The 24,567-nt window shown below is 42.0% G+C and overlaps 1 protein-coding gene across 1 annotated transcript in view; it reads right to left on the reverse strand.

Moving 5' to 3' along the window:
* Window positions 1-17,593: 17,593 nt before the first annotated feature.
* KIF27 (kinesin family member 27) overlaps window positions 17,594-24,567 on the reverse strand; it is a 111,155-nt gene continuing 104,181 nt past the window's right edge. Inside the window, exon 18 of the mRNA XM_049770699.1 lies at window positions 17,594-18,252. Within this exon, the coding sequence (XP_049626656.1) occupies window positions 17,777-18,252 (476 nt within the window). The 3' untranslated portion in view covers window positions 17,594-17,776. The remainder of the gene's footprint in view (window positions 18,253-24,567) is intronic.

Below are 24,567 nucleotides of genomic sequence, written 5' to 3' on the forward strand. Positions count from 1 at the left end.
ACCAGGTAAGTTGTTTGCAATGATTTGGTGCTATTAACATCGTATATTCTAGGACCAGTGAAACCCACGATAACGTTGTAAACTTGTTAAAAAGACAAGAAGCTAAACTTCCACCAAGATTCTCAGTATTTCAGTCTGCCAAACGTTCCTCTCCGTTCCTTGCAACAGCCCAAAAGTTACTCTAGCGGCCGCGGGTGCAAATGCGCAAAGAGAAACGGGCCAAGTGGAAGGCTATCGACCAAGTTCCCAAGTTTTTTCTGAAGGCTCTTTCCCAAGTGAATAGAGAGAGAGAGCCTGGCTAAGGAAGGCCAGGAACTTCAGCAACGCTCCTGGAGAGAAGAAAGCCCCACGCAGTCCCGGAAGGCCCAGGTCGGTCGGTCGGTCGGTCGGTGGGCCGGGGCTGCTCAGCGTTCGCCACAGGCACTCCACGAGCAGAAGCGACAGACTCGGGGTGAGATCGAGCAGCTGCTTAGTTAGTTCCTTCTCAGCCGACCACGACGCTCACGCCCCCCTTCCCGGGCAGAACCCGCAGCGGGGAGAAGAGGGCGCGGAGTCGGGTCGTTTCCCTCGCGAACTCCGCAGCAAAAGACGGAGGCGACGAAGTTTCCCAAAGCCGCGGGCCGCGTCGAGCGGCGCTCCCAAACTTACTGGCACGAAGTCTGGGGCTCTCTCCGGCGGGGCCCCCCTCCGCCGAGCCTGCGAGAGGACGCGTCCCAGGCAGTCAGCCCGAGCGTCGGGGCCGGGGCTCTCCGGGCGCCCGCACCTGTTCCCCGGGCGAGCGGAGGAAGGCCGAGGCGTGGGGCCAGGGCCGGGGAGCGGCCTGCACGCAGGGCCTGGCAGGGGTCCGACACGCCCGCGCCCCTCGCCCTCCAGCCTCTGGCGACTCGGGCCACGCGTCGGGCTGCGGGGCAAGTGCGCGGCCGAGTCGCCGGCGCCGACCTCCCGCTCTCCGCGTCCGCCCTCACTCACTCACTCACTCACTCACCGGGCCTCCGCTCGCCTCCCGCGGGCTCGCTCGGCCTCGCCTCCCGCCGGCCCCCGGCTCGGCCGCAGCGGGCGTTGGGCCCGGGCCGGGTCAAGTGCAGGGCCCGGGAGCGCGCGGGCTCGCGCCGGCCTGCTCCGGAGACGCCGCCGGCACTAACGGGCCTCGGAGCACAGCGCCGGCGCTGGAGCCGGGGCCGGACGCGCTGCGCGGACCGCGGCTGCGGGCGGGGCGAGGCGGGGCGGGGCGGGGCGGCGGCGGCGAGCCGGGCGTGTGGAGTGGCGGGAGGCGGCCGGGACTGAGGGGCCGGCGTGAGGGCGGGGCGGGGCGGGGCGTGCGTGGCGCGGCGCGGCGCGTCTCGCGCAGACAGGTTTGTTTATTTTCTCGGTTGGCGGCGGCGGCGCGTGGGGGAGCGCCCAGACGCGGTGGTTGGGGAGAAGCGAGGAGACGGGCCGAACCACCTGCCCGAGCAAGGGAGCTACGGGGGCCGGGCAGGGTCCAAACGGCTCCCGCGGTGGACGGAGTCGCCTCGAGCCTCGCCTCGCCTCGCCTCGGGGAGGTTAGCAGCTGGGAAAGCCCGAGGGGCAGGAGGATGCTCCCCTCAGGGAGACGCGCAAAGGGCTCCTCGGGACCTGCCCGCCCTCTTCTTGCCCAGTGCGTCCAAGTGGGCTGGAAGGCGGTTCGAGTTCTAAGGCTCAATCAGCTCCCGCCGAAAAAATGCCGAGGCCCGGTTGGTTCTCCTCCTGACACCGCGTGCTCGACCTCGGCCAGGCCGACAGACGGACGTGACGTGCCGTCTCAACCCGCAGTATCTTCCCCACAAGCTTCGCAGCTGGCGACGACAGGCCGAATCCGGCCGGCCCACTGCACGTCTGCTGGCCTAAGGGAGCGTCGCCCAGTGTCCTCGCAAGCACTGGCTTCCAAAAGGCCGGCAGGGCGCTCGCGTGCCTCGACAAAGTCCCGGACTGCGGGGAGCCGGGGTGTCTGTGAGCCTCGCGTTCTCAGAGGAATGAGACCAAAGTTCCCAGAAAGACAAGTTGGCGGGGAGGGCCTCGCGAAATTAACCAGAGCCCCGAAGATTTTCCGGAAAATGCCGTCTTTTGGGGGGGGGTCGGGGGGTAACACCCCGCAGTGCTCAATTAGGGGTTCCTCCTGGCTCTGCGCTCAGAAATCGCCCCAGGCAGGCTCAGGGGACCAGACGGGATGCCGGGATTCAAACCACCGTCCTTCTGTATGCAAGGCGAATGCCCTACCTCCATGCTATCTCTCAGGCCCCTTTCATGGAGAGCTGGACACTTGCAGAGCCAGAAGGGACTGAGCTGAAGTGAAGTAAGAAGGGAGCCTGAAAACTTGCATGAAGGTGAATACTGTGAAAGTGCTTTCAGGGAAATGTCAATGGTAAAACTTGGAAAAGTTAATAAGTGGCAGAGTCAGAGGAGAATAAAGTTTGTGGATGGAAGGATTGGTAGTTGTTTTGAATTTTTATTGTTTTTGAGATGGCCGCTTGGCTTTTCACCTCATCTCCTTGGAAGTAGAAATGGCAATTAGACAGATAAAATTCCCTAGATAGAAGTGCAAATGGACAAATGGACCTTTACCTTCATTACCTTTGCTGCTGCTGGTGAAAGGTATGACCAAGAGGAATTGAAGATTTAGAAAGTAGAAATTTAGGGGGGGAGAGAGAGAGAGAGAGGAGGGAGGGAGGGAGGGAGGAAGGAAGGGAGAGAGAGAGAGAGAGAGAGAGAGAGAGAGAGAGAGAGCGATTTTTGAGCGCAGAATCAGGAGTAACCCCTGAACACCGCTGGATGTGACCCCAAAACCAAAACAAACAAACCCTAAAAAAAATAGAAATTTAGAATTTCTTTTTCGTTTTTGTTCAGGGGTCAGATCTAGTAATGCTTAGCAGTTACTCCTGCCACTGCCATACCTTGTGCCCCTGGGTTACTTTTATTTCTGCCAGCACGGTTATATGGATGAATTAAGTCCCTGGGGGTGTGGAAAATTATGGGTTAACCAGCCGTATAGCTGAAAGCTGGCATTCTTTACCTGAAATCAGGATGAGCCCCCACCCTGCAGAAGCCACACCTGCTTGCACCCATTACCACAATCACTGCTTCACCAATGGCCTTGTTTCACCACTCACCTACAGCTCTCTGCAGAGACAGCACTTTGACCAAGTCTCTAGGTATATATCTATATAGGTATAGATATCACCAGAACTTTTTTTGGAGTGTGGGAACCCAGACACACACACACACACACACACACACACACACACACACCTACACACACACCTACCCAACCACCCACCCACCCTCATACAATACATCTGGAAGCCCTGGCAACGAAACCACACTCAACTTCATTTTTTTTTTTTTTTTTTTACTGTCATCCCAGTAGGAACACACCAGTTTAGATGCCAACATGTGTCTGAAGTCACTTAATAATGTTCAGAAACAAATGAAGAGACTGGTCAACTAGCATCAAGAGCTTACTAAACCTGACAATGTCTTGACCTCATTAGAGATACAATGATTTTCACAAATTTGCTTGTTTCTTTCTGTATTCTTTTTGTTTGTATTCTTTTTGTTTTCCTTTTTCTTTTTTAATAATTTTGCTCCTACTTTCCTAGAAACATGCATTATGATCAACTATATCAATGATATGACATAGTTTATTAAATAAAAGTACAAATTTTAAAAAGTCTTGAGTTGGGGTAGGAGCAGTGGTACAGTGGTAGGCGTTTGCCTTGCACACGGCTGACCTAGGATGGACCACGGTTTGATCCCCCAGCGTTCCATATGGTCCCCCAAGCCAAGGACGATTTCTGAGCACATAGCCAGAAGTAATCCCTGAGTGTCACTGGGTGCGGTCCCCCTCCAGAAAATCTTGAGTTGATTAAAAGAATTGTCCAAATACATAGAGGCATCATGTGCCTGCCCGCCATCTTGGGTTTCCATTAACGGAAGGAAACATACAACGTTTTTGCTTGCGGCCCAGTCACAGCCTTGCCTGGGTTTCTACCCGGTGTCATGTCAATACCAGACAACTATTATGCACATTTATGAGACCTGCAACAGGATGTTTTTACATTAAAATGAGTGGTCATTTGGGGCTATCAAGACAACAGATATAGGGCATTTTCCTTGCACATGGCTGCCTAAGGTTCAATCCCAGACACCCTGTCTGTTCCCCATGCCTCACCTGCAGTGATCCCTGAGTGCAAAGGTAGGGGTAAGCCTTGAGCACTCCAGGGTGTGCACCCTCTCCCCAAAATTGAGTGGCCGATTGGTGCCAACAACGTATCAGACATCAATGTATCTGAGGGATAAAAACTATTTTGGTCTCCAGTGAAACCTCTTTTTTAGTATTCAGGCAACACTCCTGCCTTCACTCCTTTCTATTTGTTTTCTTTTCCTTATATTATTTACCACATGGGGGTTACAATATATTTTACTATTTCCTTAATAGGTGTTTATCACAGCCAACAGTGCTCATGGCATAGCTTGGCTCTGTGCTCAGGGACCCCAGGGCCCAACTGAGGTGCTGGGGATTCTATATTATAGGGTCAGTAGCATGCAACGAAATACTACTAGTTCTCCAGTTCCTTATATTTAAAATAATTATTCATCCCTCTCTCATGGTGGAACAAAATTCTAGGCTGATAGAAATTTTTTGTTATTTATTAGTGATACTTATTATTTATTTATTAGTCCATGCATGTCATCTGTGAATAAAGACAATGTTCTTTCTTTTGTTAAAAAAAAGAATTGTCCAGGGGACTTCTGAGAATTCTGTTTATGGGTGATTGTCCTTCCACTGTAACTTTACCTTGTCCTCTTTCTTTGCATCTTTGTTCTCATAATTAAAAATAAAAAATTTAAAATAAAAAAGAATTGTCCAAATAAAGCAGAGCTACTCAAGAACCTGGAATTTGTAATTATTGCGATTATATTACTGTTATATAATCTAAATTTCTTTCCTTTTTTTTTAAAAAAAATTTTTTTGATTAATTGATTGGTTGTTGAGCCACACCCAGTAGTGCTCAGGAGTTACTCTTGGCTCTGCAATCAGAAATAGCCCCTGGCAGGCTGGGGACCATGTGGATGCCGGGAATTGAACTGGATCCCTCCCGAGTTGGCTGCATGCAAGGCAAACGCCCTACTGCTGTGCTATCTCTCTGGCTCCTAATCTAAATTTCTGTTGTGTTGTAACCCTAATATTTTGGAGTGTATTATAGTCTAGCAGATTTTTGGGGTTATAGCAATTCATTTTACTCTAGCTAATGGAGTCACTAGCCAAAAGTCATGAGTGGGAGTTTGGAAGGGAAGAGAATAAGTGAAACAGTAATCCATGTATGTGGTGGGGGTATGATTTAACTAGGAAATTGCTGTAAGGATTCCAAGGAATTCTAAGGGCCCACCTGAGTGATCATGACTTTATCGTGGGACTCATAAACTATATTCAGTTGTAACTGTGTAGGCAGTTTTGGATTAACAAAATTAAAAAAATAACAAGATTTAAAAAAGGTAGTTTTGGATTAACAAAATGAGATTTTTTTGTTTTTGTTTTTGTTTTTTCCTTTTGCTTTTGGGTCTGAGCCAGCAACACTTAGGGGTTATTCCTGGCTCTGCACTCAGAAATCGCTCCTGGCAAGCTGGGGGAACCATATGGGATACTGGGAATCAAACTTGGGGTCCCTCTTGTGTTGGCCATGTGCAAGGTAAACACTCTACTGCTGTGCTATCGCTCTGGCCCTAACAAAATGAGATTTGACCAGGTAAGTGGGAGAAGATAGTGCAACACAGCGTGTTGCTGGTAGAAGAAATGAGGGGCCAGAGCGATAGCATAGCGGTAAGGAATTTGCCTCGCATGCAGCCAACCTGTGATAGACCCAAGTACAATCCCTGGAGCCAGCCAGGAGCGATTTCTAAGCACAGAGTCAAGAGTAACCCCTGAGCTCCAGTGGGTATGGCCCAACAGCAACAAACAAACAAAAGAAATGTGAAGCCACATGGAAGTAAGTCAAAGAAATGGAGCTAGAGTAGGAGACATGATAAAATGAATAGATTTTTGGTTTTTAGGCCATATCTATCTGTGCTAAGGGTTTACTCCTGGCTCTGTGTTCAAGAATCATTTCTGACAGGGATTGGGGGACCATTTGAAGTACCAGACATAGTACCTGGGACAATTACGTGAATAGCAAGTACCTTACCCCTGTGCTATCTTTCTGGTCCCATGTTGATGTTTCTGATTAGTTTGAAGAACTGTGGATTTGGAATACTATAGAGAATGACCTGTAAAGACAGAACAATAAATTCCATAGAAAGCAGCTTTAAATTATGATTAGAGGGGCCGGAGAGAGCACAGCAGAGTTTGCCTTGCAAGCAGTCGACCCAGGACCTAAGGTGGTTGGTTCGAATCCCAGCGTGGTCTCCCGTGCCTGCCAGGAGCTATTTCTGAGCAGATAGCCAGGAGTAGCTCCTGAGCACCACCAGGTGTGGCCCAAAAACCAAAATAAATAAATTATGATTAGAGAAGCTGGAGAGATAATAGAGCTGGCTAGGTCTTTTCTTGCACATGGCTGACCTAGGTTTGATCTCAACCATCAAATACGGTCCCCTGAGCCAGTGAGGGTGATTCCTGGGTGTGGAGCCAGTAGTAAGCCATGAGCCAGATGTACCCCCCCCCCAATTTTATTTGCTTTTGGAACTGGAGTGATAGTAATGTAGGTAGGGTGTTGGCCTTGCATGCAACTGTTCTAGGATCAATCCCCAGCATCCCACATGGTCCCTGAGCCCACCAGGAATAATCTGTAAATGCAGAGCCAGGAATAACCCCTGAGCACCACTGGATTTAAAAAAAAAAGACTGAACATGTTACAAAGACACTGTTATGAAAATATCTAGAAGACTTTAAGGCCCTGAGTCCAGAAAGATAGCTCTATGAATTGAGCAGCATGCTTACTGCACGAGGCTCAGGTTACAGTAATAAATCCTCTGGTCCTGAGCATCACAGGAGGCAAACCCTGAGCAAATCAGTAATATATGAAAATAAAAAAAATGAACTATAAAATATAAGGAAACTAGATGCTATAGAATGGACAAAAATGAAAAACTAAGATATGACAATAGAAATATGCTGTGTTTAAATGTAAAATCAGGATAGCTCCTTGGGTAAGGTGCTTGCCTTGTATGCTTTTGACCCAACTTTGATCCCCAGAACTCTATATGGTTCCTTGGCCCTGCCAAGAGTGTTCCCTAAGTGCAGAGGCAAATATCCTACCATCTGTGCTATTACTCTGCATTTCTTAAAACTAACGGTGAAATGGGAAAAGTATAGTATTTTATATCACCCAATTTAGAACCATTAATATTAAAAACTAAGTAGAATAATCATTGAGTGTAACCCTTCTCAACTTCCTGTTTCCCTAACCTCTTCTTTTGAGATGTTAACCCCACCTGGATGATCATACCTGCCCACACCTGGGATGGGCGGGCTATTTAAAAAGAAAAAAGTCCTGACTACAGAAGCAGCAGAGAGCTTGAGAGGGAGAGAAATGGGATAAGCAGCATAGAGAGAAAAAGCAAAGAGAGGGGCATAGCAGAAAGGTTAGCAGAGAAGCACATGTGAGGAAATGCATATGTCAGAGAAAGACCATGGTATGAAAGCAAGCTGACTTCGATGAAACTTTAACTGACTGCTTGTGAATTATTTCTCCACTGTTGCCCAGCTTCATCTGACCGACTGGCCTGAGGTCTTAGAAACACGGTGCCTGGGTGGCCTCGCCCAAATTGTGGACTTTATGCTTTATATTAATTTTATTCAAATCTACAATTGAGTATATTTTAAAAATACATTTTCTCCCCCAGAAATTTGAATAATTTGAAGGACTAAAAGCTAATTTTAATTCTATCTTAACAATGTCCATGCAAAAATATAATTTTTTCTGTAACTTTTGTCAGCTACTTACTCCCTTGCCCTTACTGTTTTTTCAGTTTACTATTTATATTAACACTAATTTGAATTTGGAAAATAACCTATATGAAATCACTCTATAAAATTCTATTTTATGTTCTGCTATCATTTTGGGGCCATACCTAGCAATACTCTGAGCCACCCTTAGCTTGGGGCTCAAGGACCATATATAGTGCTGACAGGGCTCAAACCTTTCTCTATTAAAAGTATGAGTTCCAGCCCATGGGCTTTATTTCTAGCTCCGAAAATTAATTTTGATAGACCCTCTTTGGGGAAGGACGAGAGGGAGGAGAGAGAGGGAGGAGAGAGAGGAAGAGAGAAGAGGGATGCTTAAGGCACTTGGCTTACAAACAACTGACCCAAATTCTATCTCTAGCTCTATACAAGCGCCCATGAGTACCACCTCAACCCAATTTATTTCATCTTTCCATTTCCTCACTTCTAAAATAGGGATTCGAGTATCTAGCTCACAAATGAGGGATTAGAATGTAGATAATTGAAGAGCCAGAGAGAAAGTACAATGGGAAGGGTGCTTGCCTTACACACTTGCAGTCCCAGCTTCAATCCCCAGTACCCCATATGGTCTCCTGAACGCTTACTAGTGTGATTCCTGAACACAAAACCAGGTATAAGCCTGAGCCCCACTGGATGTGGCTCAAACCTCTCACCCCCAAATATCACAGTAGGAAAAAAAATAAAAAAATGTATCCTTTGGGAGTTATATTGTGATTAGAAGGTATGTATAAACATGTATAAATCTATAGATACCACATAAATTATCAGCAATTAGTTTTACTTTGTGGAATTTTCACTCTTCTGCTATTTTGCACATCATTTGTACTATCTCTAAGAAAATGGTTTTGTGGCAGGAAAGGTAAATCAATAGCCATATAAATTGTACAGATAATTGCAGCAAGTTCTCCAGGCCCTGTGGCTGCTGTAATCTAAGCCACTTCCTGCCTCTTCTTCAATAATTCCTTGTACCAACAAGTCATTCAGCAAGTGGTTCCATTGAGGCTCCAATGTCCCTGGTCTATTACCAAACTGCTTGCAGTTTTTGAAGCAACTGATAATGTCTCTCACTTCTTAGTTTTTGCAATGGATTTTTCTGAACCAAATGTTTTGTTGATGAACTGAATGTTCATCCTTATACTATTCTAAAGTCAACATCCATTATGACACAGGGGGAACTTTCTTGGAGAAACTCCCTTACTGCTACAAGTAAATTTCCTTCCTCCATACTTCCATATAGTTTTCTGTATGATGTATTTTGTGTTAGTTTATGGATACCACTTTCAACATGTTCAGGTGACCACAAAACCACACTCAGCAATACTTGGATGTAAAATGATGCTGAGGTTGCAACCAGGATTTCTGCCATTTGAGCCACATCCTTGGTAACCACAAAATCAAGACAAAATCATGAAAAGTGATTAAGAATTGTTACAAAAATTTTAAGGCCACACTGGCATCGCTCAAGAGTTACTACTATCTCTGAACTCCTGGTGGTGCTCAGGGTACTTATATGGGATGATGGAGATTGAACCTGGGCTGGCCATCTGCAATGCAAATGCCCTATCCACTATTTTATTGTTCCAGCCCTGTTACTAATTTGTTGTCATGGATCACATACTGGGCCCATGCAAAAGATGTAATCTCCTGCTAACCTACATCCTTATTCCATTATTTTTTTCTGGAACCACTGTAGTATTCTTTATTTTGTGAATAAACCACTAAAACAGAAACTCTGGCAATGTTTACAGTGCCAAGTTCATTGTGCATTAAAATTGGGCATAATGTTACAGTCTATTTGTTCTTAACAGTATATGGTATATGTCAGTGACTTATTAAATGTTGTTACCTTTAGAATTTAGTACATAAAATTTGATTGAACTAGCTGATCAGAATTAGTAGTATTTTAAAAGGCAGTAAGGAATAGAGTGTTATTATAGTGAGCAACTCTGAGATACCACTCTATATCTATTAAAATGTCTATAATAAACAAAAGACTATAGCAAGTGTTAGCTGAGTTTTGTCACTATATCCTACCACTATCTTCAGGCCTTCAGAGTTAATTTTGATAAATCTTAAGCATGTTTCTTTGTATGTAATTTCCCTTTATGATTTTGCTGTTTTCAATATTCTATCCATATCTTTGGTTTCCTTCACTTTGACTAGTCTATGCCTTGAGGTATTTTTCTTTGTATCTCTTTTAGCTGGTACCCTTCAGGCATTCAGCATGTAGCTGCATGCATTCTCATGCATTTCTCAGCAATGATGTCCTTGAGTGTTGATTCTTCATGGGAAGAATGTGTCTCTGGGACCCCAATGATTCTTAGGTTGTTTCTATTGAGTTTATCCCAGAGTTCTCTTGTCATCTGCTTGCCTTTTTAAGGATTTTCCCCCCTAGTCTCTTCTGTTTCATGGAAGTATTATGCAACTCATTTTCTAGCTCGCTGATTCTATCCAAAGTGGCTGTACTCTTCTGGTGAGGTTTTCATTTATTTCACTTTCATGTTTGTTAGCCCTGATATTTCTGTTTGAAGTTTTCTCAATTCTACTCTCAGACCCTCTTGAATCTTGTTGGCTGTCTATTGCATGGTCTCTCTCTCTCTCTCTCTCTCTCTCTCTCTCTCTCTCTCTCTCTCTCTCTCTCTCTCTCTCTCTCTCTCTGTTTTTGGGCCACACCTGTTGACACTCAGGGGTTACTCCTGGCTTTGCACTCAGAAATTGCTTCTGGCTTGAGGGACCATATGTGATGCTGGGGGATTGAACTGCAATCCATTCTAGGTCAGCCGAGTGCAAGGCAAACACCCTACTGCTGCGCCACCATTCCGGCCCCTCCATGGTTTCTTTGAATATCTTGTTTTCTCTCTAAAGTCCTGATCAGAGGGGTTATGTAGGTGGTTGATGTTGGTTGGGTCTCCAGAACTAACATCTTCACTCACAAGGTGTCAGGGTTCTGCAATTTTCCCATTGTGACCTTTGTTGTTGGGTAGATATTATGTGGTACAGATCCTTCCTTTACTGTAAGTAATGTGCAGCTGCAGTACTGGTTGCACATACTTCAGTTCAATTCAAACTGGCAGTTTTTGTTTCCAAATGTCACCCACAAACAACAGGCTGCAGTGGCTAGGTTCATGTACCTCAGCTCGATTCAAATTAGGGCTGTTTAAGTCTAAACTCTGGTCATACATAGCCTACAGTCACTCTTGCTTTTGTAATTTTTTAAAATTACTATTAGGTTGAGAAAAAAATTGTGATCCCAAGTGGACATTAAACTTTCAGATATTGATATCCCCTAGTGTTTTATTTTATTGTTTTTGGGGCCACACCTAGAAATGCTCAGGAACAATTCCTAGTGGTGGTTAGGGGTCTTATGAGGTGACAGGGAATGAACCTGGGTCAGCCGTGAGTTAGACAAGCACCTTACCTGCTGTACTATTGCTCTAGCCCCATAAACTGGTGTTTTAATAAGTCACAAGACTTGGGGACTGGAACAATAGTACATCAGGTAGAGCACTTGCCTTGCACATGACCAACCTTGTTGGATCTCTGGCACCCCATATAGTCCACTAAGCCCACCAGAAGTAATCCCTGAGCACAGGGTAAGCCTTATGCACCACTGGGCATAGCCCCCAAATACTAATAAATTAAAAGTTATAATATTATAGGGACCAGAGAGGGTACAGTGGGTAGGGCTCTTGCAATGCACATTACCAATCTGGGTTCAATTCCAGGCAACCATACAGTAACAAGTTACAAGATTATGCCTAGAGAATTGCTGAAATTTAAACAACAAACAACAAACCGAGTAGTAATACAGTGGATAAGCACTGCCATGTACATGGTCAATCTGGCTCTGATTATCAGGTGCCCTGACTTGGCAGTAGTAATTCCTGAGTGCAGAGCCAGGAGTAAATTTTGAGTAGGTGTGGCTACTCCCCAAAATGTCAAAGTTCCATGTAATGCATGAAAATATGTTGACTATTGAACCAAATTCCCATGAAATATTTCACTATTATAGTTTACACTGACTTTTTTTTCCCATATAAAACATTGTAAAATCACCCCATGTGCCATATCTCCAACACCAGGTAAATGAGTCTGAATCAGGGTGGTGTATTAAGCAATCCAAACCAGGCTGGGAGTTAAACACATGTAATCTGACAGTCTTCTTCCTCATATGGAGTGCCTGCTGCCTGCCAGAACTATTGTTTTTTATTGAGTATAGAGACCACCCCAAGGTGGGGAAGCTATCCTGAGCCTGTCACATATAAAACAATCTTTGTTTTAGGTGAAACCAAGTTGTAAACTAACAGATACAAAGAAACCAGGGATGATCTTTGTTTTTGGTAAAATAGTGTGTAATCCAACAAAACATCTATCTTTTGGGATGGGGTGAAGGTAGGATTCCAAGAAATGCCTAGCTTGATAATTCATTGATCAATCCCCACAATATTCAGGTCCCATCAGGCTATTGGGGCTGCTATGTTGTGCCAGGGATCAAATTTAGGACCAAGAGCATGACAGGTGTGTGATACTCTGAGCTATAGCTCATTTGACAATAAAAAAAAAAAGGGGGTGGGTGGGACTAGAGCCATAGTACAATGGTAAGGTACTTGGTTTGCATGCAGCTGACCTGGGTTTTATTGGATCCTAGGTGTAACATACGGTCATTGAGCCTGCCAGGAGTGATTCCTAGTTCATAACCAGGAATGGCCCCTGAGCTATAGCCTCCCCCTCAAAAAAATTGGGGACAAAAGCAGTGATACAGTGTGTCTTGTTTGCCTTGTATGTGGCTGACAATGAGTAAGCCCTGAGCACCTTCAAGTGTGCCCTCCAAAAAAAGAACAAAAATTTCAGTGCAAGCGATTCTTATGTCTCAGATTCTTATGTCTCATATCATTAAATCACTGATATCATATCACTGATATGTCTCATATCACAGCCTTGTATGTGGCTGACAATGAGTAAGCCCTGAGCACCTTCAAGTGTGCCCTCCAAAAAAAGAACAAAAATTTCAGTGCAAGCGATTCTTATGTCTCAGATTCTTATGTCTCATATCACTGAAATATATCCCTAAAGATGCCCATTATTTTTTGGGAGGTAGTAAGGTAGGCCACACCCAGTTGAGTTAGGTTTCACTCCTTGTGAGACCTTGGATATCATATGTAATTGGGAGATTAAACCTGGATTAACCAACCACTTGCAAGCCAAGTATCCCACCTGTTATCTCTGGCCCTCTTAAGACTAATTTTTGTTTCAGGGTCACATTTGGAGATATTCAGAGGTTGTTCCTGAATCTCTGCTCAGAGATCACTCCTGGCAATGGTTCTCAGATCATATGGGGTGCCAGGGATCAAACCTGGATTGGCCATATGCAAGATAAGTGCCCTACCTACAATCCAGCACTGAAAACACCAATTATTAAATATGCACTTATACTTTTTGTTTTGTTTTTGGGCCACAACTGGTGATGCTCAGGGTTTATTCCTGGCTATGCGTTCAGAAATTGCTCTGGCTTGGGGGGCCATATGGGAAGCTGGGATATTGAACCGCGGTCATCCTAGGCTAGCACACTCAAGGCAGATGTTTTATTGCTTGTGCTACCACTCTGGCCCCTAAATATGCACTTCTATATTTTTGGAAGGTGAAGACCACAGCAAGTGATGCTCAGAGGTAATTTCTGATTCTGCATTCAGGAACTACTCCTGGCAGTGTTTGGGGGAACAAATGGGAAGCCAGCAATGGAACTTAGGTGGACCATATGCAAGGCAAATGCCCTATCCACTATACTATCACAGAGACTCCCACATTTAGTTTTCTACTTAGATTAATACATTTATAAATGTGTTAACATATATACAAAATATTTTACTTAAAATTTAGGCCATGACCTGCGCAAGGATGACACGCAAATTCATGAAGCATTCCATATTTTTTTTAATTTGAAGCTTAAGAAACTGGACTTTTTATCCAGGTTAGGGAATGTCTTTTGGCCAGGATTCAGAAAATTTTAAACTCTAAAAAATAAATTAGTTTGGCAATAAAAAAAAATTTAGGCCATGACTATTGACAACAAATCTGTATTAACTGAAAATAAGTGTATTTCTTCTAATTCCTTAAATTTTGAGTTCCTGAAGATTAAGCAAAAGATTAGCAAAAGGAAATATTAAAACACCAAAACACCTTCATAAAAGTTCTTGTTTATAGTTCCCATTTGACAGAATTTTCTAAACCCTTAACACTCTGGGTTTTATCTGTTTTGGGGTCATACTTGGTAATACTCAGGGGTTACTCCTAGCTTTGCACTCAGGAATCACTCCTGGAAGTGCTCAGGGGATCATATGGGATGTTGAACCTGGTAAGCTGTATGCAAAGCAAGCGCCCTACCCTACAGTGGCTCTGACCTTGATTCTTTGGAATCAGCAAAGAAACTAGTATTTTACTGAGACAAATATGTCTATTTAAGTACTCTAAGAAAAATATAACCCACCTCACAAATACACACTATAAACATGTTAAAGGGAAATGCTAGAACAAAATGTTTAGACTGAAGAGCACGCAAATTAGTATTACCTATATAAAACTGAAGCATTTGGAAAGTATACATATTCTTTTACTTATGAAAAGTATTTGAAAGATTTACTTCACTTATTTACTTCACTTGGCGAAGGTGCTTTCCCCCTCTTTGTGAAGGCACTGGAAAAGATTATATAAAAAATTGTGGGGCTGGGCCCGGAGAGATAGCACAGCGGTGTTTGCCTTGCAAACAGCCGAACCAGGACCAAAGGTGGTTGGTTCGAATCCCGGTGTCCCATATGGTCCCCCGTGCCTGCCAGGAGCTATTTCTGAGCAGACAACCAGGAGTCACCCCTGAGCAACGCCGGGTGTGACCCAAAAACCCAAAAAAAAAAAATTTGTGGGGCTGGAGCGATAGCACAATGGGTAGGGCATTTACTTTGTATACAGACAACTGGGTTCAATCCCTGGCATCCTATATGGTTTCCAGAGCACCACCAGAAATGACTCCTGAGTGCTAAGCCAGAAGGAAACCCTGAGCACTGATGGGTATGGCACAAAAACAAAAAACAACAACAAAAAATTGTACATTTGTAATTTAAAAATTCACATTTGCATCATTGAATTTAATCATCGTTAATATTATGCAAATTTTCTAATTGTGAATAGGCTCTTAGGAAAACTTGTTGGGGATGAGATTTGGAGTTGGGATTCCCATAAGTGCTTCTAGAAATGGCCTGCATGAGCCTCACAGTTCAGTGCTGGTGCCCAGCAGTGTGCTGTTCAGGGGAACACCAGGGCTACCTTGGTGGTGCTTAAAGAATCATCAGAGGAGGGCCTGGAGAGATAGCACAGCGGTACTTGCCTTGCAAGCAGCCGATCCAGAACCTAAGGTGGTTGGTTCGAATCCCGGTGTCCCATATGGTCCCCCGTGCCTGCCAGGAGCTATTTCTGAGCAGACAGCCAGGAGTAACCCCTGAGCAACGCTGGGTGTGACCCAAAAACCAAAAAAAAAAAAAAAAAAAACCAAAAGAATCATCAGAGGAGCTACATCTGGTGCTCAGGACAATGCCAGGGATTGAATCTAGAACTCAGTTTAAGCATTTGCTCCAACCCTTTGAACTATTACTTGGCTCAGGAATTGCATTTCCACAGGTGAAATCAATGTGTCCATTTCCTTGGGTAAACAGGATTTTATTGTCAGTTTTTTGTTTTTGAAACACATCTAGCAGGTACTCAGGTCTTACTTCTGGTTGTGCACTCAGAGATCACTCCTGATGAATTTGGGTGATTTTTTTGTGTTGCCAGGGATTGAGGCCAGATCCACTGTTTGCAAGGCAAAGTGCCTTTTCCACAGTACTGTCTCTCTGACCCCAGATAAAGTTCTTATATCAATTATTTCTAAATTATCGATTAGTGCAAGAAGGGGCTTACAGTTAGTACTTTCATTAATAAACATGCATTTCTCAATGTTTTTTCACTTGATTACTGTGCTTTGTTGAAGGCACTGGATTTTATAATTATCTATTTAAAAATATATTAACAGCAAAAATTCAAAATGTGACCTCAAATGGTACCTATTAACATTTCTAAATGCTATTAGAGATATACTTTCATTTAGACATTTAGATATAAACAATTCAATTTTTATAGGGCATTGCTAAATAGATTGTATAGAAAAATATCAGTTTAATACTATTAGATATTAGAGATGCCATAGATAACTTTCATACTTCACCCACATACTCCATGTAAACCAGAAATTTTTTCCTGAAAATGTTAGCATGCTTTAGTATTACTCTATCATTTTTACCCTGTCCCATAGAAATACACCTAGTTTTCCTAATTTCAGTAGTATGATGAGTTATATTGGTTAGGGCAGGATAGCAACGAAAAACTATTTTCCATAATATTAATAAGCATTAATAGGTAAAAATATTCCAGGAAAAGATCAGAAATCATATTAATGAAATCAATATTGACCACTTAATCTCTGTGGAACATAAATTCACCTTACTCTATAAATCTAGTCAATCTCAATTAGCACACAGGCTTCATCTTGTCACAAAACTGCACAATAGGTGACTCTCCCTATGAATCACTAGCAATATTTAGTTCTATCTCTATAAAAAGGACTATTCAACTTAACCTTGAAAATCTTGCATTCAGATTCTGCAGGGGTCTCAAACTCAATTTACCTGGGGGCAGCAGGAGGCAAAGTCGGGGTGATCCTTGAGTGCAAAGTCAGTAGTAAGCCTTGAACATTGAGGGGTGTGACCCAAACAACTAAAACAAAATAAAACAAAAAAAGATTCCTCTAGGGCAGGATCACAAAATGTTGTACGAAGGGCCGCAAATGGCCCGGGCCTCGAGTTTGAGACCCCTGATCTAGAGAGTCAATCAATTGACTTGTTGGTTGAATTCAAGAATGTCGAATCCAATCCATGTAATGGGGGCCAGGGCCAAGGGAACTCAGGTGCATTGGTGGGGTTAAGAAAGGACAGAACAAATATCCAAGCCACAGAATAAACAACAATGAAATCATGAAACCCAAACTTTAACAACCAACCTCAGGGTGGGAGGTGGTGGTGGCATGGGATAAACTCTGGAAATATTTTGGTGGAGGGAAGTTGATACTGGTGGTAGGATTGGTGCTGAAACATTTATGTCTAAAACTCAACTATAACTTTGTAAATTGCAATGCTTTTTATAATAAATGTAATATATGAAAATAATCCATGTATGTGTACCAAATAAAATTAAAATATGTTATATAAGGGTCAACTGTACTTATAAAAATAACCAGACTATAGCTTCATAAGGTATATCTTTATATATATTAATTATATATATTAATGTTATATAATAGTATACATGTGATGCTTATTTTGGTTCATTTTCTGATTCATTTTTATCACACAAATCTAAAAAAGTTTAAGCAAATTTATAAATGAGAGTATTTAAATGTTCTATTATTTTATAATAGTCTTAGAAACCATTTCTTTGGTTAATATGAAAATGTAAATTAAAACTTCCAAGATGTACTATATAAGATATACCATCTGTAGTACATAAAAGGATTAGAAATTTCTTCTTCCTCTGCTTCCTTTATTATGAGGGTAGAACTATTGAGATTAACCTTTAACAGATTAAAAAAGGGTATCTTTTGCTTGCTTGTTTGTGGTACTGGGAATCAAGTTTAGAGTCTCCTATATATTCTATCATTGAGATATATCCCAAATCACTAAGCTAGAACATCAGTTCTATAACTATTTCATTTAAAGATTTCTTTTAAGTTTTAAAATGTAGTTTCCTGTCTACTTCAATAGAATCAGCAGTGATAGATCCAACTCCAGGTCCAAGCCCCGATCGTCGTAATGATAGTTCCATGGCAGAAATCTGACGTAATTCTTTGCGACATAACTTTACGAGTGTGATACCATGAAGTTGTCCCATATTTCCCACTGACTGGATTTGAACTGTTGGTTGAACATGAGATTTTGTGAGCTGATTTTCATTCCTTTCTGTTTTATCCCCAATGTTTAATAAATATTCACTAGTAGGTGCTGAAGTGTTACAAACCGGAAATGATTCTGTTTCATCTTCACAGAGCTGCTGAGGTTCTATTCTTAACATGCTTGCTGAATGATCTAATTCTCCTTCCTTTCCACATAATTTTATACTTTCAGTTCTAGATGCCCATTTTAATTCTTCTAAATTCACACTTGACTCTTCTGGATTCAGGACTCCATCTGCAGCATCATAATCTAAATAAATTAAAAAGAAAAAATTAGAAATTTATTTCTTGATTTATGGTTTGGGGGAGCACACCCAGTGATATTCAGGGGTACTCTTGGCTCCATGCTTTGGGAGACCCCTAAGCAGTGTTTGGGGAAGTGAGATGGAACCATGGTGCACAGAGGGTTTACTATTGGTGACCACATCCAAAAATCATCATTAAATAGAGCTAATACAGGAGAACATTGCTTTTGTCCTAGTACTATATGTGTGAAACTCCAGTCTTGGTTGGTATCCTAATGTGATGGCAAGCTTCTTCTCTGACATTCTCAATACATGCCAAAACATCCCCCATCAAAATTGGCCTAATAGCATACCTCCCTCAATGGGTAATATCATATTGGGAATAAATGAACAAAGAGTGTAAAGCTTGAGATACTCAGATCAAAGATAAAAACTTAGCCCAGAAAGATAAATCAGTGGGCTGAGTGCACAATTTGAGTGGGAGAACTCGATTCAATCCTCATACTGCATATGATTCCTAGAAAATTGCTACGAACAACTCCTGAGTACAGAGCCAGGAATAACCCTGAGCGCTACCAGGACTGGTGGCCCAAAACAAAACAAAAAAGATAATACTAGCTTAATGAAGGTGCTGGAGTGGTGGCGTAAGCAGTAGGGTGCTTGCTTTGCATATGCTAACTTAGGACGGATAGCAGTTTAATACCTAGGCATCCCATATGGTCCCCCCAGCCAGGATCGATTTCTGAGTACATATCCAGGAATAACTCCTGAGCGTCACTGGGTGTGAACCCCTCCCCCCCAAAAAAACCTAACTATAAAGTCCAGATAGTGATAGACTTTACTGGTTTTCAAAAAACAAACAAAAAACCACTAGAAAACCTACTGAATGGGAGAAAATATTTTAATATCATAGAGCTGGCAAAGGATTAATCTTCAAGAAGAACTTGTATGGGTCAGGGTGATGGTTTAAAGGGCTGAAACAAACATCTTAAAAGCACCAGGCCTCAAGTGAGATCCTTGATCACTAACAGGGGTTCCCCTGTGACTCCAAACACCTAGTCTATGTAGCACTGGATCCCTTGGCTCTAACATCAAAATATCAGTCCCTACTGCCATTATGAATATAACCAGGAATCTTCTTCCTGGTGCTCCTGAATATTGTTTGAAAGGGCCATAAAAAAGAAACAAACCAATAGCTCAACCAAGAACTGGGAAGAAAAGATGAAGAGACACTTCCTCAAAACAGCATATGTTCACCCATCATCACTTACTGTCATAAAATACAAATCAAAACTATAATGAGATTAGCACCTAACACCTGTTAGAATCACCCATCTCACAGAGACCGAAAAACAAGTGTTGATGAGTTTGTGGAGAAAAATACACCTTGAATACTGTTGGTAGGAATGTCAACTGGACTGGTCCAGTCTCTTTAGAAATCAATATGAATGTTTCTCATAAAGTTAAAAAGAAATCATATACAAGTGAGAAAGAGAGAAGAAAAATGTAAATTGCCAGAGACAAGGGGAGCTCAGGGACATGAAAGGAAAACTGGAAATTGGTGGTGAGAATGTGTACTGGGGAAGGTTGTTGTACACTGTATGACTTTAACTCAATCATGAACAACTTTATCTGTTATGAACAACCTTGTAACCATGGTGTTTAAATAATTTTCATTTAAAAAAGATCATATATACATGAAATTCCATTCCTTGGTATTTTCAGAGTGCATAGCAGTTAAGGTGCTTGCTTACATGATGTGCTTCCTGATTTGACCCCTGGCACCACATATGGTTATCTAAAAATTACCAGGAGTATAATACCTGAGGACAGAGCCAGATGTGGCTCTAAACCACTCCCACCCTACAAAAATCAAATTAGAAAAGTATATGCACACCATGTTCAGTCTAAAGCGATGTCCAAAATAGCCAAGAACTATAAAGAACCCAAGTACTTATCTGCCTACAGTGTTGTCCCCCCAGGCGCTTCAATATCCTGTTGGTCTGGATCCCCCTGCCATCCCAAATTGTATCTCAGGTCTGTGTGTGTGCTAGGAGAGAGGGACCCTCTGTTTGGGTTCCTCCATTCAAATGCAGATGGTGCTGTCTATAGTGTTTTCCCCCAGTCTCTTCTGTGTCCCACAGCTGGCCTGGATCCCCCTGCAATATTGTGCAGCATCCCAGCTTTGTGTGTGTATAGAAAAAGAGACTCTGGGTCCTTCCAATCAATTTTCCTCTTTCCAAACCAGACATTTCAACTTATATTAAATATTTCCAGGCAGATTGGCACTAGCATTAGCACTTCCTTCTCCAAGAAAACAATTATACAATCTACTGGTAAACAAAAGAAAGTTGGAACAGCTATAATAATATCACAAAAAAATCACATTCAACTTCCAGAAATGCATAGAGACAAAGACGGACACTACATATTGATCAGGAAACAATAGGCCAAGAAATACTAACTTCTGATCAACATTTATGCACCAAATGTAGAGTCAGAAAAATATGTAACAATTTTGATCACAAACCTAGAGAAACATATGGATGGAACATGATAGTAGTGGAAAATTTTAACACACCATTATCAGGAGTAACCCCTGAATGTCATCAGATGTGACCCAAAAAACAAAAACACATATTGAAAATACAGTCTCTGAAGTTAATATTACATGTTTGCCAAAGCTGACAGAGATACTACCAAGAAAGAAAACTATAGATCTATCTCACTAATGAACATTGATTAAAAAAAAATTCTTAAAAATATCTCAGCAAACCAAATTCAACAACACATCAAAAAGATTATATATTATGACCAAGTAGGTTTCATCCTAGGTATGCAAGGATAGTTCAAAAATGCAAATTAATCAACATATATACCACATCAGTAAAAGAAAGGATAAAAACGACATGATCATGGGGCCAGAGCAGTGGCACGGAGCGGTATGGCATCTGCCTTGCCCACTCTAGCCTAGGACAGACTGCGGTTCAATACCCTGGCATCCCATATGGTCCCCCAAGCCAGGAGTTATTTCTGAGTGCATAGCCAGGAGTAATTCCTGAGCATCACCGGGTATGGCCCAAAAACCAAAAAAAAAAAAAAAGTGTTTTGGTATGGGGCCGGAATGATAGCACAGTAGTAGGGTGTTTGCCTTGCACACAGATGATCTGGGATGGACCAGGGGGGTTCAATCCAAAATCTCATATGGTCCTCTGAGCCTGCCAGGTGCAATTTCTCAGAGCAGAGCCATAAGTAACCTCTGAGTACCACAGAGTGTGGCTCAAGAATCAAATAAATAAATAAATAAATAAATAAATAAATAAATATATTTCAAATAAAAGAAATAAAATTTTCTGGGGCTGGAGTGAGAGCATAGTGGTAGGGCATTTGTCTTGTAAGTGACTGACCCAGGATGGACCCTAGTTCGATCCTCAGCGTCCCATATGGTCCCCAAGCCAGGAGCGATTTCTGAGCTCATAGCCAGGAGTAACCCTTGAGCATCAGTGGGTGTGGTTCAAACCCCCTCCAAACAAAAGGTTTCTGTATGGCAAAAGAAACACAGGCTAAAATTAAAAGACAGCTAACTGAGTGGGAGAAAATATTTTTCACTTGATACATCAGATATAGGATTGATACTTAGGATATACAAAGAACTCACAAAGGTCAAACCCACAAAATCTAAAAATCCCATCAAAATATGAGGAGAGAAAATGAACAGACACCTCTCTAAGAAAGACCAGTAGATAGCCAACATGAAAAAATGCTCATAAACACTTATCATTTAGGAAATCTAAGTCAAGACACTGAGATATCATCACCAGTGAGGGTGGAACATAACAAAAATAGCGGGAACAATCTTTGTTGGTGGGGATGTGGTGAGAAAAGCATCTACTGCTGGTAGGAAAGCTGGCTGATCCAACCCCGTATGGAAAACAGTTATGAATTATTCTCAGTAAACTCAAAATTGAGCTGCCATACAACTCAGAAATCCCACTTTGGAGTATCTATCCCTGGGACAGAAAAACATTCATCCAAAAGATGTATGCATACCACTATTCACTGAAGCACTCAGTACAATAGCTAAGACTTGATGTCCAACCTAGATGTCCAACAACAGACAAGTGGATCATGATAATGCGGTACATATATACAATGGAATACTACACAGCTGTAAGGAATGATCAATCATGCAATTTGCAACAACATGGATGGAACTGTTAAATGTTAAATGAAGTAAACCAGAAGAAGGAAGATGAATATAGAATGATATCACATGTGGTATTTAGAATAACTGCATAAAGAATTATAAGTTGGGGCTGGAGAGATAGCACAGCGTTGTTTGCCTTGCAATCTGCTGACCCAGGACCTAAGGTGGTTGGTTCGAATCCTGGTGTCCCATATGGCCCCCGTGCCTGCCAGGAGCTACTTCTGAGCAAATAGCCAGGAGAAACCCCTGAGCACCGCAGGGTGTGGCCCAAGAACCAAAAAAAAAAAAAAAAAAAAAAAAAAAGAATTGTAAGTTGTCTTGAATACCATTGGCCCCAGAGTATAGTGAAGAGAAGGAAAGAAAGAAAGTGGAAATGGAGAAACACAAATAAGAAAGGATAGGTACTAGGGATCAAGTGGTTTCAGGTGCATTGGTGGTATTATAAAAGAATGGAACTAAATTTTCAAGCCAAAGTCAACAACAGTGGAACTCTAGACCAAACTTTAACAATCTAAACTTAATATGGGCCTGTAATTCTGGCATGCTGAGGGCTTTGAGTGGGGTATGGGATGCACTCTGGGAACATTAGTGATGGGAGGTTGACACTGGTGGTGGAATTGACCCTGATTCATTGTATGTCTGAAACTCAACTATGAAGGACTTCGTGAACCAACATGGTTTCATAACATAAAATAAAAAAAAAATAAGTAAAAGTACTAAAATGGCAATGTCAATAAACTATCAGGAACATGATATCCTTTCCACACAAGATATCTATAAAATCTTACTATTTTAGAGGGCCTTAAACTTGTTTAAAATTATTTTCTCCTCATATATTTAATTAAAAATATTTCCCTATGAGCCTGGAGAAATAATACAGAGAACAGCTGAAAGAAACAGAAGAAAGAAATACAAAAATAAAAGAAAGAAGGAAGACAAGGAAAGAAAGAAAGAAAGAAAGAAAGAAGAAAGAAAGAAAGAAAGAAAGAAAGAAAGAAAGAAAGAAAGAAAAAGAAAAGAAAGAGAAAGAAAGGAAGAAAGAAGAAAGAAAGAAAGAAAGAGAAAGAAAGAAAGAAAGAAAGAAAGAAAAAAGAAAGAAAGAAAGAAAGAAAAGAAAGAAAGAAAAGAAAGAAAGAAGAAAGAAAGAAAGAAAAAAGAAAGAAAGAAAGAAAGAAAGAAAGAAAGAAAGAAAGGCCAAAGTGGTGGTGCAGTGGTAGGGCTTTTGCCTTGCATGCAGCTGACCTAGGATGGATTGCAGTTCGATCCCCTGGCATCCCATAGGGTCCCCAAAGCCAGGAGTGATTTCTGAGTGCATAGCCAGGAGTAACCCCTGAGCGTCACTGGGTGTGGCCCACAACACCCCAAAAAAAAGAAGAAAGGAGGAAGGAAGGAAGGAAGGAAGGAAGGAAGGAAGGAAGGAAGGAAGGAAGGAAGGAAGGAAGGAAGGAAGGAAGGAAAAGAAAAAGTAGGAAGGGGGAGGGTGGGATTCAAATTGAGAAGTCTAACTACTGCTATTCATATATGATATGATATGATATGATATATGATTTGATATGATATGATATATAAAACCCTAAAGATTCCACCAGCATGGAGCCAAAGAGATAGCACAGCAATAGATCATTTGCCTTGACATGGCCAACCCAGACATACCTGGGTTCGATCTCTGGCATCCCTTATAGTTCCTTGAGCTTGCCAGGAGCGATTTTTGAGCACAGAGTCAGGAGTAACCCCTGAGTGCTGCCGGTGTGACCCAAAAATCAAAAAAAAAAAAACAACAAAAAAAAACAAAAAAATTCCACCAACGAACACCTACAACAGTATTTTTTAAATCCTTTTTCCGTGCAAAGGCACACTTTTTTCATGAAAAAAAAATCACGAGGCACACCACCATTAGAAAATGTTAAAAAAATTTTTTAACTCTTTGCCTATATTGACTATATATAAAGTAATTATCTTGAATAGGAATCAAGTAAACACAAAGAAATTATTTTATAATTACTTTATTATGAAATAATAAAGTATTTTATAATTGTTCATATTTCTGTTCACTTACTCAGTGTGAAACATGGGCCTGCTTGGCTGAACACAAAGCTGATATTCTGGCAGGAAT

The sequence above is a fragment of the Suncus etruscus genome, chromosome 3 (genome assembly GCF_024139225.1).
Source record: "Suncus etruscus isolate mSunEtr1 chromosome 3, mSunEtr1.pri.cur, whole genome shotgun sequence".
Classification (NCBI taxonomy): Eukaryota; Metazoa; Chordata; class Mammalia; order Eulipotyphla; family Soricidae; genus Suncus; species Suncus etruscus.